A 20296-nucleotide genomic window follows, 5' to 3' on the forward strand; every position below is an offset into this window, starting at 1 on the left:
CACTTACCGTTTTTTTTATATCTTAAAAATTTTGAAATAGTGAAGAACTTTTCTAATTTTTATAATACATTTGTTGATATCAGCAAATGTTAACATGTAATAGCTGTGCAACCGGTTGCTGAGGAAAAAGTCTGTCTGGTGGATTAGATAATTTAAATAGATAGATTTCTGTACATATAATCGTGTACAAAAAAGTTTTAATAACTTTAATATTTATTATAAAACATTTTTGGTCTATGATTTTTTTTAACGAATTCACGATTTTTTTATTAAATTGCAGGGGCCTATTTATATTTAAATATAATTTTTTTTATGGCTAAAACTTGGAGGCAGTTGGGTAACACTGGCAATCTTTGTTCTCCACTGGCAATCTTCGGGCGTTCGGACGCCCCGTTTATTTACTAATAAAGTAAACTTCATAAATAATTCAATAAAACATTACTGCAGCGGCTCAATCTGTGTCTAATTGCTACCCGTCACCATTCCGACGGCAAAAAATCATTTATATTTTATTTCTTCATTCTTATAAACGACGTTGCCATTTTTAATTTAAATATTTACAAAATCTAAATAATTATTATATAGTTTTTTTCGTAATTAAATATTTTTTATTTTTTTTTTCTCTACGATGTATGATATTGTATGTCTAATAACGAATTTTTTCAGTTCTTGACTTGCCGCGTTTTAAAACAAAATAGCAAATTAAGCTAGCTGACAAACTTATCCGAGATATTTACAAGATCTATTTTTAGTGTAAATTTTATGTTGATGTAATCAAAATTCATAAAAATTTTGAATGGAGTTTAGATTTTTTATATATATTTATATTCCGTAAAAAATATTTTTTTATATATTTTTAATATCTCATGTAAAAAATTAAAAAACTGTTTTCCCTAAGAATTTTACTTTTCAAGAAAACCCATTTTCATCCAACCACATATTACTTAAGAAAACAACACTTCAGTAGTGAAATTATAATATTTTTCAACCACTCTATACATATTTTTTTAATAAAATTATTATGTTATACATACATTGATCTTAAGTGTTTATTGTTATAAACTTTTGTATAGATACTCAATATATAGTATATTTTCATGTGTTGGTATGTATGTATGTATGAATGTATGTATATATATTATATATATATTATATATATATATATATATATATATATATATATATATATATATATATATATATATATATATATATATATATATATATATATATATATATATATATATATATATATATATACATATATAGTATGTGTATATTACTATAATAACTTTTTTGTATACTTATCAATTAATACTATTAATACATAGAAGAAGACAAAAATTTCGTGAAATTAAGGAAGCACGAAAAATATATGTTTACATATACATATAACGTGTTTTGTATCTATGTATTACGTTATACACAATAACGTTTTTTAACATTTTACCTTGGAATAAATATATAAGTTTATATCCGATGCTATGGAACAGATTTCAAAATAATAAATTATAATAATGTTGATAATTACGAAGATGATTTTTTTTGTAAATTTAACACTATTATTTATAACTATTATATAATAATGAACTACCTTGTTAATGAGTAATACTAAGGCTTAAATATATCGTCAAAATCAATTTATTTTAAGATTTGTGAAACAATATTAGGCTTTCACTCATATTGTATACGAATACTAAGATTTTTTAAAGATATTTTTTATACACTTTCTTGTGTTCTCATTATTTAATCACAAACAATGTTGAATGACAATTTTAAATATGCAAGCAAAGGTATACTAAGATTTTGTTTTGATATAATTAAGTATTCAGTAACTAGTAAGTGAATGATTAATACTTTTAATGTTTGTTACAAATAATAATGCGTACTTTGGAGGTAGTGATTCGTATTTTAATTAATTTAAAAGGATAGAATTAGATAATAAAAAAATGTTTTTCAGTCAAATATTTAAGTTTTGCATAATTTTTAGAGTAGAAATTGATGATTTAATTAATGGTTATATTTTGCAAGTATTAAAGAACTCGTAATTACTCCTTAATCGCAGTTACTCCTTGTGTATGGGTAATGCATTATACATGTTATAGAAGTGTATTTGATTATGAAACGACATACAAATGACATCAAGATTTTTAACTCGGATAATGATTAATGACATCTATAAGTTACATATTTTATTTAACATCTCTAATAAAATTATATATTAAGTAATTTTCTTAGCGAAAATTATGACCATGGAGTTTTTCTTGCTTACTGGCGATTACGCCGACTATCTGAAAATATGATTAAATCATTAGTATATACATGTTGAAAATGCAATATAATCTTTCCTTACTTTTGTCTTTATTTCCTTTGGCTGGTTTGTTGCCGTTGCATTTCTTGGTAACTTGACGCACTGGTTCGCATCCTGCATCGCTGTTAGCCTTCAATGTGTCCACTCTAGTCATCTCGCCATTTTCCTTGCATTGACTCCAGCTTGCCTTGTCGTAACGGCAACCTAAAAGAATAAATTGTATAAAATAATATAAAGCGATGATTTTTATAATGTAATAAGTAAAAAATAAAGCAATTTTTCAATTATTTTATATTATTTATTAGCTAGGGTGAGTCAAATAAAATTTAAGACTCGGCTTTGTGGCAATATATGTAACATCAGGCATAAGTAGTGAATGGGTTGAGACCCATCAACGAACATGTACTGCAGTTGAAATCTAAGATTAATACCACTGGCTGCAAACCAAGTAAAATAAAAAAATGACGCTATACCTTCTCATCAAAACCGAAAAAATCATCACACAAACATCTGTGGAATTAAGATTATGTTGAGTGGCTATTGGGATGAGCGAGAGGTAATTTCGGAGCTTTACATGACCAGAGGAAACACTAATAGGATATATGCAAAATTTTTCAAGATCTAATATTTGACCTGCAGTCGAATTAAAGCGATATGGACTTCTGAGTATAGTTGTTTTGGTGCAACTTGGTCTCATTCTTCACGTTCAAGGCTTACTACATTCGGCACTTTGAGTCTGATCTTATCTTAATCTCTTGATGTGGGAACACAAGTGGTATATATTGATTTTGAAAAAGCTTTCGACAATGTGTCTCATAAGATATTAGTAAAAATTGTTGGTTCACTGTTGCTCAGATGATCTAACTCGATTATTCTATTTTAGTTATTTGAGCTATCGTAGACAGTTTGTAACCTATGGTGGCCGATTGTCAAAAGAATAGTTCACCCCTTCGAGGGCTTGTCAAGGGTCCAACCTGAGCCCTCTACTCTTCAAATTATTTATTAATGACATACATACGGCAGTTAAAAAATTTCAGTTTTCTTCTGCATCCCGATGACTTCAAATTGTTTAAATGCATTCAATCTGTTTCAGACACTTTTTCTCTACGTACTGTGATTAAGATTTTTTATGGAGATGGGCTTCCATCAACTGTCGGAAAATGCTATATTATGTAATTTTTCTGATCTAATTTAACATCAAAATTTTTCTACGACCTCGATAAGAACATTGTCTAGTGAAATTTACGTTAAAGATCTAGAAGAGGAATTCTTTACATGTAATCTGTAAAGGTGCTTTGTTATAAAAAAACGCGTTTAAATTAGGCCTTCCGTCAGTTATTCGTGTCCTCTAAAAGTCTTTAGTTTGCAGCATTCTTGAATCGAGGTCTATTATTTGTAGTCTCCAAGTAACCAAATACTCTCTCCTAATCGAAAAAATTCAGAAAAGGTTCTTGAGATAGGTTTGTATGAGGATATTTGAATCCCAGCGCCTTTATTTTAGAAGTATTCGGATATAATTCGCCGAGTTCTTGTAGAAAGTTATAAGTCGCTAGCTACTAAAGTGTGCTGTTGATAATACAACTGTAGCGTATGTAGTTTTTGAGGGCTACTTAAATAAACGACCTTTTTTAGAGAGCTGGCGAGGACCCGGGGTGTTAGACCGTTGTCATGGTGAGTGAAAAGAAAAGAATGTATATTTAGCCAATTGTTTAAAAACCACCCGCTTCACAAGCGGTGGTGTGGCAACACTGAGAACTGTCAGAACGCCGCCACAGACCCCCTTGCCAGAATTTTATTTATAATTCGATATATATGTTATTTAGTACTTAATTACCCTATACACAGTTACAAACTTATAATCTACACATACTTAATTAAAACTAACAAAAATATGCATAATAATCTAACAAGGATAAGAAAGTGTGATAAGGATAAGAATAATTATTTGTGGGCGAGATTATTTAAACCAAAAATCTTGCTGGTAAGCGTATGCGCCGTTTTGTACTTGTTTTTGTTTCATATGTGACTTTGGTGATGACATGTGCAGTGAGCGGTGTTTTGACTTCATCTGTCACTGTATGCTGGTTTAATGTTTTTTTATGGAGATGTGACTCCATGTGACTGCGGGGCTCTGTAGCACCCGATGCTCGGTCGGCCGAGAAACTAGTTCAGGGCCGCGTCTACAGAAGGCTCTGCGCAGCTATGTTGCGATGCAGCGAGTCGTCGTTGAGTTTGTTGTTCAAACTGGAACGTTGTGCACGCTGAGGAGATGATCGAATCCATGGGCGGTTGTTTTGATTTTGCTTCTCGCGAGGTGCTGAGGTGGTCGAGAAGTGCGGCCTTGACCTTTGCGTAGGCGCCGTCGGCTGGTGGGTTAAGGATTATATCCCTAACCTCTTCCTGCGCTCTCGTGTCAAGTGCTCCCAGCACGCAGTTGAACCGGGTTTCGTCGTTGATGATTCCGGCGTTCTTGAAACCCCGTTCTCTTCGGTCATCCTAGTTGATCGTCTCTTGCGGGTCGTTGTTGCTTATGATCGATCACGTCGGGATCACCAATTTGTAGCGTATGTAGTTTTTGAGGGCTACTTAAATAAACGACCTTTTTTAGAGAGCTGGCGAGGAACCGGGGTGTTGGACCGTTGTCATGGTGAGTGAAAAGAAAAGAATGTATATTTAGCCAATTGTTTAAAAACCACCCGCTTCACAAGTTGAGCGGTGGTGTGGCAACACAGAACTGTCAGAACGCCGCCACACAACTATTCTTGAGGAATTCCGATTTTGGGTTCCCGAATGTCTTCGAGTCACGATCGCGTTCTCTTTTGCTGCCCGTTAGAACCAGGATGTTCACACTGGCCGACTCACCTGTAGCTATTGCCATCCAACTCCTTAATACGCTTGCATTGCACATTAATCTATTTAAAATCAGCTATGCAGAGCTAGTTTATGATGTATTACGCATTGAAGTAATTTGTTAGGTCATGATGATCTGGATTTTATATAAATAAATAGGTGTTTGAACATCTGTCGTACTTGTCAAAACTCGTTTTCTATGATCATATCATTAGATTTTTTGTAAATAAATAATGATGTTCTTTGGAACTTTTTTCATTCAATATAAAATAAGATATGTAAGGTTTTTATTTTACTCACTTTTTACATTTAAATATGATGATAGTTTTAAATCTATTCTGTATAGGTTAGAGTTCCATTGCTTAACGCAGGTTGACAGTTGTTTTTACACCATGCACTTAGTATTTTATGTATATTTTTTATGTTATTAGATAAAAGTTTCGGTGAAAACATTTTATGTACTAAATTAAGAATATCACAATTATTTATATAAATATCAATTAAAAACATTTACACTTGTGATTTTTATATACAATACTAAGATATAAATTTATTATATGGGTCCGGTAATAATGCAGTATAAGAGTTACATTAAAATCGTATTGTGTTAATAATCTCTGTTTCTATGTTCATGTATGTACATATTTTATAAGATGAGTAGCGGAAGAAGAAAACCAATGTAGTAATAAAAGATTGTCGAGTCAATCAAGAACATAATAATATAACTAGGTTTCTAATCCCCGTGCAGCTCATTGATAACTAAATAGGATTTCCTCTATACCATCTATTCATTCCTGTGAATCAGTACTCTTAATAATTGTTTTAACTTATTAATTTTTAGAATAGTTTTTTACGAATATACAGAACAGTACATTAATTCAATTCGGTTTAGATTACGGTCAGTTCAAGTACAATAACAAAAAGATTGTGCTAATCTCTCTACTTGTTATCGTACTAGAGCTCCTCAGTTTGATTCCTATCAGTAGCTATATGGAATACTTGCAGTCAGTGGCGTAGCTATGGGGGGGCGGGCCGCGCCGGGCGGCACTTGCTTGGGGGCGGCATATTTGCGATGGAATCGTCTAGTGTGGTTCTTAATCCTGAATAAACTAAAATTTATGTAAATCTACGAATAGCAAGAGCTTTACAATAATCAATTTATTATTTTAAGAAATGCTGATTTTATGACCCTGCAAAAAAATGTATGGGGGGGCGGCAATTTTAAGGATTGCCCAGGGCGGCACATACCCTAGCTACGCCACTGCTTGCAGTTAATTAACAGTCTGTTTGCTACAGAAGAGACAATAAAGGCATTATATATCTAGTAATCACTATACAACATATTAAAATAATTGTAACTGCGTAAAAGTGATGTCTTAAACGTTACAAATATTAACTATCTCACTCTCAAGACGACAATATGTTTAATAAGTAAATGTATTAATATGTAATTAAAACTTTACCTCTCTTGCACTTCTTTTGCATGACCTTTGTCTGTTCACACATAGCTGTGTCACCCCTTTTCAAAGTCAGCGTTCTTGAGCGTGTGTTCATTTTTACGTCGCATTCTGACCAGGGGCCTTTCGTGTATCGGCATGTCACTGAAAAGTTAACAATATATTTTATACATCACATATTATACTTCTTTTTTACTTTTTTATTATAAACGCTGCAATCGCTAATTGGTTATTTATTTATTTATCGCCAAATTTGTGTATATTGTATACGTGTAGCACTAATTTTGATTATATGTATTTTGTGTTTCGCTCTTGTTCTAAACGGTATCAATAATCACAGTAATAAATGTGTATAAATATATATATATATATATTTACCCTTGTTTTCAATTCCTCTCTCATTGCGGATGAAAACCTCATGATCGTCGTCTTCCCTTATTTCACCATCTCCGGACGTGAACATTACTGATAGAAGTAACAAAGCCAACACACTCCACTTCATCTGAAATAAATATTAACATAGATTCACAATGACGTAGTTTACTTAATGACAAAACAAACATTACATAAACGCAAATAATAATAATAATAATGGTCACTGTTTGTTCCTGTATATTTTAAGAATGTTTAACCATGTGTATGAGTTGAAATTGAATGAACATATTTATGTTTGTGTGAATATTTTTATGTTTATGTAATATCACGGTTTCTGTGATTACTTTAACTGGCATAGTTGAATAAGATTTCCATAAAACTCTCCTGAACAGTAGACCTATAAATATCTCGGTTAAGTTCGTTAGTCAGTTTGTGGATGCCCGAATAACCTGGATTTCAATTCCATATGAACTGTAATACTTTCAATATCTATCGTGTCTGGGAGATTGAAAATGAATTTAATTCCAATGGATCTACACAGATTATTTTTTATTAGCGTTTCCTAATCTCTGAGTACGGATGAATATTGTGATAAATAAATAAAAAAAATCGAGCTTGGTCAAACACAGTAATATCAATTGAATGTAAGCTATTGTCATAATAGTTTATAATAAATAAAGTAGATGTCACTGATTTCAGTCTGATGCCTCACTGTTTACCTGTAGTTGTTGATCGTGTTTACTTGATTGTAACTGATCGGAACAGAAGAGAAGAAATACTAGAACGTGAGCAAATTTTTATACTTGATGGTAGAAGTTTCAAGGCCTTAGTCTTAGAAACACTGCACTCGCAGTATGTGTTTTAAATGGCCAAGAGAAATCCTAATCCTGCCATATGTTATAATAGTTTGTTTAATGATTGTTTTATTTCTGTGCGAAAAGAAAAACTGCTGCTGATAGCCAGCCTGCAACTGTTTGTGGTAATGATGTCAGACTGATTTGAGCAAGGAAAAATTAGGTCTAAGTACCCAAATTTCACATACCTTAAATGTACAATGTAGCAATTAGGCAACAAACCATTTTTATATTTTATATATTTTAATGGGCAGTTTGATCAGTGATTTCGTGTGAGCATAGGCAGTATGTAAGTATCGTATGAAAAATAATATTTCACATGGTCTGGACTGAAGATCATTGGTAAATATTGTCGGGACCACTCATAATCGTTGTGAAGAAAATACGTTGCGAGGGAAATACTATATGCTTATAATACTAATTTTTTTATCTGTATCCCTTAAACTTTCTAAAAACGAAATTCTTTCGAAGTCATTGTAAAATAATTTGAACGATATACATTAACAGTTTCAAAAGCACTTAAACAAAGGAACTAAAAGGCTGTTGCTCAAATATATTCGCCAAACAAATGCACTAAAACAAATACCGAATTCATAGAAGTGAATTATTGACAAATTTACCGATTTTCAAATCATTGTTAAGCAGAATCATCACGATTGCCCAGATGGTCGAAAACTAAAATGATTATATAGGTCGGTACTCTGCCGTACTGAATACCTTCATTCAGTCAAGAACTTCATACAGAAGCATTACGCTTCTGACTTGAAATAACGGATTTCAACCAAAATCGCACTAAATGGAACTACGTTAGCTGACCGATACGGTTCAGCTAAGTAGTCAACTGAATCTCAAGAATACAACTCGATATACGAGACGACTTGTAAAATACAACAAGACTACAGCAAAATACTCCAGATTGCAATTTACAAATAGACGTGTGCACTATCAGGATTCCATGTTTAATAAAATGAACCTAATTGGCCATTGCAGCAAAAGTAAGCGAGAAAACATAACCTGCCAGAATGAGAAGGTTAAATGTTTAAAACATACGCTTTCACCAAAACTTTATTGAAGAACGGTGCAGGCCCAGATTTAGGGGGTGGGGGGAAAACTTGACATTTGTCTGGAGCGGCCAATTTGGAGGGCGGCAAAAATAATTGTAAAGAAAAAATTAAATTTATTTATTTTTATTAAATCTTCCGTTGTAACCTGGTAGGCGTAAGCCCAATGCATTACAACGGGGTAAATCTGTACCAACTAAGTACAAGTAAGTATTAAACAACAGACTGAAAGCCTAGGAATCGGTGTCATCTATATTAATAATAATAAATGATTATGTGTAATATAATTTATAACCAATATATGTCAGTGCAGCTTGGGCCGGTTTTATAATAGCGCATATTTTATAAATAAAAATTCGAGCGTCACTGCCGGGCTCGAACCCGCCACTTCAGATTTACTACGCTATTCCGTCCTTACAAATACAAAATAAAAAACTATAAGACATGAACGTGTGGTACATTGTTAAAACTCTGCGTCTACTAAAGAATTTGGGTGACCCTTCTATGACATTGACAAATTACTACAGACCAAATGGTCTGCAGTGATTTGTTTTCTATTTTTTTATATTTGTTGATAATAAATATGTATATTACGCCAGAGAAAATTACTAATGCCGAAATATTGAGGTGACCTATCATTATCAGGTCATGGTGAACAGATTTAAAATAAATCTTAAAATATTTACTTAAAAATTTTCACTATTAAAAAAAATTGTTGTGCATTTATAAACTATATATATACGTATAAAGGGTGTTTTATAATTAACGCAATATTTGAATTTGCCGTCATTTGTGCAATAAATGCTGGCAACCCTGAAAAAAAAATTTGACAGCTGAGAGTTTAGGGTTAGTAAAGCGTTACACGATACAACAATGTGTTTTCATTATTGAACAATATCTCAAAAAGAATGAAAGTTTGGCGGCCGCAATTCGAAAATTTAATACAAAATATGGTCGGAATAGTGTTTTAAGTTAAATAAGTAAATCGTGAGAAATTTACTTTATAATTTAATTTATAAAAAAAATATTTAAAAAAACTCATACAGATTCACCAATTACTACTTTAAGTTTTATTAAACAAGTGCGTATCGTCCATGTCGTTCACCAATGTCATGCGTTGGTATGCACTTGGACTTCTTTACGCATTTATTGCAAGTCGAGTCAATAATTATTTGTCAATTTAATGAAACATTACAGAACAAATCTAATGATAAATTCAAAATCAGCGTTTCATTTTAGTCCTAATATATGTATATCGTACGCATTGGGATGGTGGCCATACTTTCGTATGTACGTAATAATTAATAAATAATGTTTTTGATGCACGCCCATTTGTCCGCGATCATTAGTGACGCTGCCCTACAGCCGATATCTTTTAATAATTAAATAAATACATTTATATTAATTTATTATTCAATCCTATGTAAACAAAGTTGATTGCTCTTAATTTTGATTTATTCTTAATATTACAAATGTGATTGAAAAGTTTCCCTAAAACGTCATGATGGTATTAAAAAAGTTTTATTAAACATGTGTATGAATTATAAAAATATCGTCCCACATAAATTGTTCCAGCTTCTTGTAGCTTGTCTGGTAAACAAATATTCTGAAACACTTTCAGGTCATCAGAATATAATAAATATTCTAGTTATCAATTTCCGTATGTATACCATTGATGTAGAGAAGAAAGAGCGAAGGGCCCAAATTTAATCGCTGCGGTACTCTAGGACAGGCATGGCGAACCTAGGGCACGCGTGCCCGAGGTGGCACGTTTGAGAATTTGGATTGCACGCGAACGATTTCCAAGTTCAAAAATATTTTTTTAATTCTTAAATTTAAGAAATTAAAATCTTGATTAAATAATCCGTGAGTTACTATTTATTTCATTTTATTAATTATCAAATGTTTTCTAAGATAAATGACAATCGTTTTAAAAAATATTTTTTTTTTCTATCTTGGTAATTTTTTTACTCCTTGGGCACGCTACACAATCGAAGAATAATATTTGAGGATTTTTGGCACGCGAACGCAAAAAGGTTCGCCATGCCTGCTCTAGGACAAGCGAAATATTCAGTTGTTAAAAGTGTTATTTTATGGCTAATTAATGCGGAAGTTCTTAGTTGCAGGTATGAAATATTTATTTTTTAGTCAATATTTACTAAGCAAATGAAAGTTCATTAGAAAAAAATGTAAAGCAGATACGTCGTATTGTGAGATACCAAAGCTCTGTGAAATACTTTTTTCATTCCCGTTACGACAGCCTCGACGGAAAGATCTTTCAGCACGATTTATATAATACTGAGTAAGACAATACATAAAATGCAACCAGGAAGCTGAATGATTATACAAATTGTGAGATTTCAACTGAAGAATTTCTATAGAACACAGTAGATTTGTATGCGACAAAGAAAACTCGTCGTAGTTAATATTTGATACCTAAACTCGTCCGAAAGTTTACTATTATTTTAATTTTAAATTATTATAACATTAAATGGACCCCTGAATAAAATTAGAGCAACTTCATTTTTAAACCAAAATATATAAATATAAAAAATTTACACGAAATGTGCACACCAAAATATATGTCCATTATCCCACATTAATTGTTCTAGCTCCTCATAGCTATCGCCAAAAATATCCTTCTGTTTGGCAAGATCGCTGAGAAGTTGGATGTCTCGTGTTAAGGGAGCGTTCTAAAGCGCTGACATCCTGGCCGTGTTGGTTTAGAATAATGGTTGCGATCGCGATTTTTTCTAAAGTTCAAAACTGAAAGTCGCCTAACATTGACGGATTATCAACACCACTCCTTAGCAACTTAAAATGTGCTTCATTTAATAGACGTCACGCCAATGCAATGTATTGCACCGCAACGCTCTTATCAAAAGTGCACTAGGATATGAGCTTAAATATTTATACTCGTGAAGTAATAATCCGTTTTAAGGTTTAAATAATGATAGCGATGACCTTAGTCCTGCATTCCAAACTGATAGTAAGAGCTAACGAAACCATGAAATAAACCGAAAGAATATTGTGTCAAAAAGAGTCAAAACTTCGCGGGTACATTTTTATTTATAAATATGATTTCTTCCTATTTAAAATTCACCACAATATATTTGTCATGTTTAGTGATGAATAACTTTCGCATAATCACATGGTTATTTTTGACACACGTTACTATTGCTATCAGATAACGCAGACCCTACCAAAAGCGACAGTGTTGTCAACTGATATAATTAAATAACTATATTCAATAGTACTATAATTCTTAATTAATGTCAATGATAGGTTTAGATGCTTTGACACAATTACATAACATCAAACATGTGATATTTAATCTTATAGTATTGTTTTAAAAGCAGTTAATAAATGACCGCCACATATATCAGATTATTAATTATATAAATGTACACATATTACACAAACGCAAAATTTTGAAACAGCGCAATATTAAATTAATATATAATTCAAGGTCCAAAATTTAAATATGGAGATAATTTTAATTCTGTCGCGTGATACTACTGGTTATATTTTGTAGGGGAAAGTTGGGCTTCTTTGTATATACACACACATATATATATATATATATAGTATATATAGTTACATAATAAAAATAGATTTTAAAAAATACTCAGCTTTCCCCTATAAATTAATATTTGCTTTAGATAAATAAAAATAAATCGTTACTATTAAAAAAAAACAGATCGCAATGCAATTATTTTATATAAAATAAATCGCGCCTCAGAGATTCGCATCCGCAAATTAGTTTAAAGTGCACTAGGTTATTTATATGACACTGATTGGTTGCTGTTGAAGTACTCGTTTAATGTTAAATCAGAACTAGTTTGCATTTATTTTAAAACAATAATTCATTTCGCAATATTCTGACGATTGATTTCTTAACAAATTTGCCTTTTTTAAATGTATAATTTACCCAGTTTTCCCCAATGTAATCTGTACTCTTTTTATTTAAATAAATAACACTGTGCAAGGCAACAATGTTTCGTTGATAAATTATCATTTTAGAAATATTTTTAATAAAACGTTGATATATACCATTAAATTTATTCTGTAATGCGATTAGAATTTTTCTAATATTGCTTTAGTAAATGCTATATTTTTTAATACATTAGAGTTTAATAACTATAATTTAGTATTTATATAGTAATAAGTGCAAAATGAATGACTTTTTTAATTGAAAACATTGGTTAACAATCATAAAAGGTCATTAACATCGTGATATACGGACTACTATATACTTAAACGTACAATATTTGCTGGAACCAACCATAATCGCTGCGATGAAATTAGCACCGAAAGACTCGTTAAAAATGTATCATAAAATTAACTGATTATTATTCCTTTTGATTATCTAAACAAAAAAAATTGCGTATCCGAAAAGACGTCAATTAAACTATATTCAAAGAATAAAAATCGTAGACCTTACATAAACTAGGATCGGTGTCCTAATATGTCTGCCGAAAAATTTTCACTAGAAAGGTCAGTGCTAAATGCGAAGGAATGCGGTGTCAAAGCGGTACACAGTATTCTATAAATTACGTCATTTCCAATATTAATCTGTATTAGACATTATATATAACAAAGTCTAGTTCCGTTTCAAATCATCGCCATCGGTTGGAGGACAGAAAACTGAAAAGTAAGTTGAACGTACCCCCAATTCTCAAGGGTATAAACAGTAATTTAGCCTAATTTATGCGCCAAGTGGAGCTACGCCGAATTGACCACGTCCGATCTCGTCTAGCTAAAGTAGTCAGTTGAATCCCATGAATTCAAACCGATCTTTAATACAATTTGGGGACTATGTGACGCAATACTACATTGAAAACAGATACATAATTATATTCATGATTTCACAAATTGTACGTCCACATTTGTGATTTAAAAATAATTTTAGTATACAAATATTTATAGTCAATTTCATAATGCATGATATCTAGCAATACATATTATCGTTCTCTGTTAAAATATGACTAGTATATAATATGAAAAAACCCTCAAGAAAATACCCGCTATTTAATTACATACCATTAATAACTGTTATTAAAACTACTGACCCAATAAATACAGGCAAAATTAATGCAATTTATATTTATAATATCAACTTGTTATACCAGAATTGGATAATATACTTAAAATTAATCTTAAATTCTAGTTTTTATTCAACATCCATATTTTTAAATTATCATATTGTATTTTAATGCAAAATTGTTGTAGTGATTTTTTTATCGAATAATTTCGGTTAGTTTTAAGTAATATAAATTAAAAGTAAAGTTAGTTTCAATGTAACGTAAACTAATTTTGATTAGTTTCCATCCATGCAAATTCATAGGTAAAGTTAGTTGAATTCAACTTTAGTTTAAGGTAATATTAATTTTAATGTAATATAATTGCAAAAGTGAGGTTAGAATTAATATAACCTATTTAAAAATGATTTCAATTGAAACGTAAAATTAATAATATTGTTAAAAGTTATGCGTTTAATATAAAATAGTAACTTAAATATTAAAAATATAACATTAAAAAAACGTAATAAATACTTATTTGATCAGTAATTTTATTAATGCTTAGTATTTTTAATTAATGGTCAGTAATTTAAAAAGCGGTAACTGATTGCATTAAAAACTAGTAATTTTATGAATAGTTTTATGATAATAAATTTATTGGCAGTAATTATTAAATAAATATCAATTTTTATATAAAATGGTACTTATGTTTTTACTAACTTTTTAATACAAATTATGTATTAAATTTTTTTGTACTAAAATAATAAATAATAATTAAAAAAATGTAATTTGTTGGTTACACTGTGTTACTGGCCATTTAAAATTATTTACTGACATTATTTTAAAAATAGTATTACCCCTCTCATTTGCAACTTAATGACATTGATTGTCGATATAACCATGTAATAAAGGTAATCGGGGTTTATTGTCCGCTTGTCAAAAAGTTACTGACCAAATATTAACATATGTATATTAATAAAATTATCAACTGTACTTTACTGACCGTTTGTCAAAAGTTTACGGACCATTATTATTATTACCTGACCATATATTAATAATAATAATAATAGTTTCATTTAAAACATACTGACCAATAATGCTTTTAAAAATCTGATAATTTAAGTAAACTGTGGCGAATAATTGCTATTTATTTAACGGGCTATTCGTATATTAAATTATATGTTAAATTGTAATGATATTTTATAATATGTTATGCATTATAAAATTCAACTATTAAAACCCATATTTTTTTTAATTTTAAATGTAATTAAAAAATAGTTTTGTTATTTTTGCTATAACCAGTTAACAGAAATAATCGAAGTATAAAAAACTTACTGATTATAAATTACAAATATTAATGACAGTTTTATTTAAAATTTACTGATCAATAATTATTTTAAAAAACTGACAATTTAATTAAACTATCAGTAGGTTAGTAATTTAATTTAAACTATTAGTATGACTATTTTTATATCAAATTATAAATTTTAAGTTAAATGGTATTTATATTTTGCTTTAAAGTTAATATTTTAATAGAGAACGGAAATTACGCGTTATGAAATTGCTACATAAAAAAAATATTTTTGGAATTTTCGGTATAACCAGTTAAAAGATGCAATCGGAGCACTATCAAAAACATTTGCCAAAACGTTCCTGACCATATATAATATAAATCAAATTAGTGGTCGTTTCGTTTAAAGTTTGCTGACCATTTAACGGTCATTTAATCATTTAAGGATTATTAATTAATTTATATGTTTTTCAGTCATATTTCGACTGAATAAGAAATTATAAAATTTCTCTGTAAAAATTAGTTTTGATATCGGAGTTACATATAAATTGGCAATTTATTCAGATTTACTGACCATTTTATTTGTTGGATTTGAGGATGACATTTTTTTAATCAGTGCATTCTATTTATATATAACATTATTAATCAATAATAAATATTTTAATTAAAATAACACAAATATGAACATATTTTCATAATAAATAAATATTATTAAATATAATTATAACAAGTTATAAATTAGAATTAATAAATTGTTAACACTAAAAAACTAAATTTAATTAGTACATAGCTTAAAATATTCTTTCATTTTTATAATAATAAGACATGTAATTTAAGAACAAGAGCAAAAAATCGATTTTATATTCTTAATATATTTTGTGATTAAAAACAAAAATTATTTTATTTTTACAGAATTGATATATGAAATTAAAGCTTTCAAAACATAGTACAAAGTATCAGTGTTTAATATATATACATATACATAAAAAATATATTATATTTAGAATGCGCTTTATATAAAAAACACAAATAAGCAGAAAAATCAATATAACTGGAATTAAAAATCGTTGTAAAGTTCTTTCAAAATTGGTTCAAAATCAAAAGTGTAGGTTCTAATGCATAAAGCAGTAATGCATAATGAAAACAACTATTATACTTAATATTTTAATCAATCTATGGTCTAGGAAGTATTTCGTAAATATATTGACAATACTGTTATTTTTAAGAAAGAAATGACTTGCTGCATGTTTATCTGATTCTTAGTCCAAAGTAAAAATAGTAAAGGATATTATTACGATTAAAGAAGAAAATTCTTCATAATGCAGCAAGTGCTTAAGTGGATTCTGACAAAACTAGGACTATTTTCAACGCAGATAAATAAATAATGGTTTAAGTGATTCAGAAAATATTTCTTGTTATCAACATGAAGAGGAAAAGGATGAGGATACTAGTGAAGAAGAAACTATAAATTATATTACTCACACAACTGTCGACATTTTATTTAATTACACCGACCAATGGGGATATGAATATATGTATTAAGATAATAGCGCTAAGGATGTTTTTATTGATTGTACGTGCTTGACATTCATTAGCACTAATTTTTAATCGATCGTTATTTTTACATTATATTTTAATGTTTTTATTGTTATTTATTTTATTTTTAATTAAAATATTCAGTAGCTTTCAATTCATTAGGACCGTTATTCTTTTGTTCTTCTCTGCTTTAATGTAAAATAATAATAATAATAAATTCTGGTATTTCATAAACAACGAAAAGTCGATATTTAAGCCATATAAAATATTTTATTAATTACTTATTTGATAAGGCTTTAGAATTCGAATGCTACGCAATACATAAGTTGAAATCGCAAAAGATCGCAATGTTATTTTTTCATTATATTAAGCAACCAAAATGTGCAAACTCCAAACGCTTCTTTTGAACGATCGGCAGGGAGTTTGCAGCTTTCGATATTCGCATCGATCCCTAGACCCCTAAAAATGGTACAAAGGACGCTACAGCTGCCCAAAAAAAAATAGCGGTGGGCGTTGGCGTCTACCAGCTGCCACTATCCTGGACTTTTTTCCAGACAATGCATTCGTAGTTGCGACAAAAATGGCGTCCGTCTCCCACACATATCCGCCCGGTAAATTGTTGTCCCACCAGGGTTCATTGCATCTGTCACTTTTCATTAAAAACTATTTATCATTACAATAATAACAATTGTGACGATGCGAGTAAACACTCGCCGCGCTATGTATAAGTGCGTCGGTTCTCGAGAGACAATGATCGATAGACCGATCCCTTCGGGGATTGGGAAGATCGGAAAGAAAGCCGTTTCCTAGCATCTTAGAAATGTAAAACGCAGCGGTGTAGGGTTGCGAGATGTTATGGCACAATGCTACGCTAATGGTACGATACCTTTGATCCTTTGGCCTGAAAGCTCGACTGCGCAAGTGACTTGAGACAGGACCTTCCTGGGCCGGGACTGAAATCCTACTGGGGCTCTTGCCTCTTAGTTATTGATCTGCTCCCGCTGATGCTGTGAACCCGGGGCCAGTAACACTGCGCGCACCGTTTCTACACTGTCTGTCTCTGTCTGAGTTTATATGTGTCTGCACACTTATATAGTTGAATTTTATATTTATATATATTTAAATCAAATTATTGTAATCTAAGAGTGAAAATTCTCAATAGTCTAAGAGCCAATTTTATGAATATATATAAAAAATATAAAATATGTTTGCAATGATTTTTATTACCATTAAAAATATATTGGCTATATAACTTAACGCAGTGATTTCCAAACTGTATGTCACTATGCCCCATAAAAATGAAAAAAACGAACTTTACAGAATAATAACAATAATACTAAGACGATCGTGAGTTAACAGGTTACAGGCTGATCAAAAATAAACAATTCGTTGTATAATTATAATACACAAAAAATAATACGTAGTAAGAAAGATAAAAAAAATCATAAAATATTAAAATTAAATGATACGAACCGGACCAGCTCATCATAGCTAATATTAAGTAGATAAATGTGCAATGCCAGCGTAATAAGGAGCCGGTTGGCGACAACCATAGGTGAATCGGTTAGTGCGGACGTCCTGGTTCTTACGTGCATCGGAAGAGGATGCAATCGTGATTCTCGAAGACGTTCCGTAACCCAAGAATAGTTTGATTACCATTATAACCTTTCAGTGGTTTGAAAAAATGCTTAGCTACATATACCTTTCTGGGATTCTCAATCGAATATTCGATTCGAAATAAATATTCAAATACTTGATCGAATATTCCTAAAATATTAATTTATACCATCTCAAATAAAATTTTAAAAAATACTTAGAATGAAACAACTTGTATACTTGAGCAACACAGGTAGTCGTTTTTTCATTCAGTGACTAGTGCCGCTCTCAAATTTACGATCATTTATGCGCCTTTATTTTTTTCGAAATGCGTGACAATTCTCAACAAAAAATGCTTTTAAATGCTTTCGTAAGACATTTATGAATAGAATGTTTGTGGCGTTGTTTACTATGACCGAATTCGCAGAACTCATTCGTTGAAAGAAACAAAATGTTGGAAAAGCCCACTCTTTATTATCGTTTAACACTTATTTCAAAAACAGGCATGCTTCGCAATTTTTTGTTAGTTATTTGTATTTGTTGTTCAAGACGCAAATATTTTATTTCAATCAATTCGCGGTTAATTTATTTCTAGTTATTTAATTTATATGCAAATCCACACAAAACAAACGCCGATACAGACCCGATCTTTATGTATATCAAAATCGTTCCAATAGCTATTGTATATAAAATGAATTGTTTATGTTGTGTACAAGAAGCGCAGAACAAACTTCGTAGTGGTGATTTTATTAGCTTCCATTTAGTTCGTACGGTCAGGGCCGCCGACAGGGAGGAAGACATCTATGACGCTAGTCATGGGCTCAGCTACAAAATGGGGTCGAGGTCCATTTAATATTTTGTTTTAATTCTAATTTTGTGCCGTACTTGGAAGATATTAACGTTTATTTTTATAGTTAAAATATGTTTAAATTATAGTTTGAAATATATGAAAATACTTTTCTCTGGCTAAAGAACGTTTCGATCGATTCAGCGTTGTTCCAAGTTGTAAGCGAAGTGGTAGTTATGTGGTCAAATCCCAGTAAAAGTCTTGACTGAGGTGATTTTAAATTCCTTTCAGCTTCTCAATCCTTTTCTAGTTTCCTTGTTTTTTGTCTAATACATATAGCGATCGTCCGCCAAAAAAGTGATGTAAGAAAACGTTAAAAGACATTTACAAAAAAATAAAAACGTTTACTTATCAATTTATTTAGCGCTTCTGAGAATATTCACTAGGTTATTTTGCCCGCCATTGCTAGCACCACAGCTGGCAGAATTTATAGTAAGATTTATTACAATTAATTAGCAAAGCTTACAACCACAAATTGACTTTAAGATATCTGTTTATCAGTGTATATAGGTTTGCTTGGTAGTGTCCCAAACGTAACACAAGAAATAATTTTAATAAGTTATCTTTCTCTCTCTCTCTCTTTATTTTAAACACTTACTTGAGGATAAAACCACATGAAGCTTGTAGCATTCAGTGACACTAATATTGCATACATGGATTCAGGGATTTACAAACGCGTATATACATTTTAATTTAACAGTAGACTGCACAACTCATAAAGCAGCAGATATAATTTCATTGAATAACTGCTTCATATACAATAGTTAGCATGGTATGCTAACTTTCGTTGCATTCAATAAATGCAAAATAATTAAATATGATATTTATTTATAATTAGGTAAAATATATTATTGTGTTATTATGTATATAAAATATGAGTAATTTATAAAAAAATAGATAGTCAAATTTTGCTAAATAGCTGCGATTTTATGCGAAGCGCATATAACGACCCGTCGGTTGTTGTGTCTGCGGTGAAAATCAGAATCAAGAATCAAGGCGGGACCTCAGATTCGTGTCTGATGCATAGGAGACGCTACACAATTAACTCTCCTTTGTACAGAAACAATCAATATCTTATTCACACATCAGATGCATTA

The 20296-nt window shown here is 30.5% G+C and overlaps 1 protein-coding gene across 1 annotated transcript; it reads right to left on the reverse strand.

Moving 5' to 3' along the window:
• Nucleotides 1-1625: 1625 nt before the first annotated feature.
• LOC148234409 (uncharacterized) lies at nt 1626-17854 on the reverse strand. Its single transcript, XM_088187924.1, has 5 exons — nt 17643-17854; nt 6997-7120; nt 6625-6762; nt 2354-2515; nt 1626-2291 (listed from the first exon to the last, which is right to left on the reverse strand). The coding sequence occupies exons 2-5, from the start codon at nt 7118-7120 to the stop codon at nt 2269-2271; spliced, it is 447 nt and encodes a 148-aa protein (XP_088044050.1). The 5' UTR covers nt 17643-17854; the 3' UTR covers nt 1626-2268.
• Nucleotides 17855-20296: the final 2442 nt, after the last annotated feature.

The sequence above is a fragment of the Plectrocnemia conspersa genome, unplaced genomic scaffold (assembly GCF_051122295.1).
Source record: "Plectrocnemia conspersa isolate PC_06_02 unplaced genomic scaffold, ASM5112229v1 ptg000006l, whole genome shotgun sequence".
In the NCBI taxonomy this organism is placed as follows: Eukaryota; Metazoa; Arthropoda; class Insecta; order Trichoptera; family Polycentropodidae; genus Plectrocnemia; species Plectrocnemia conspersa.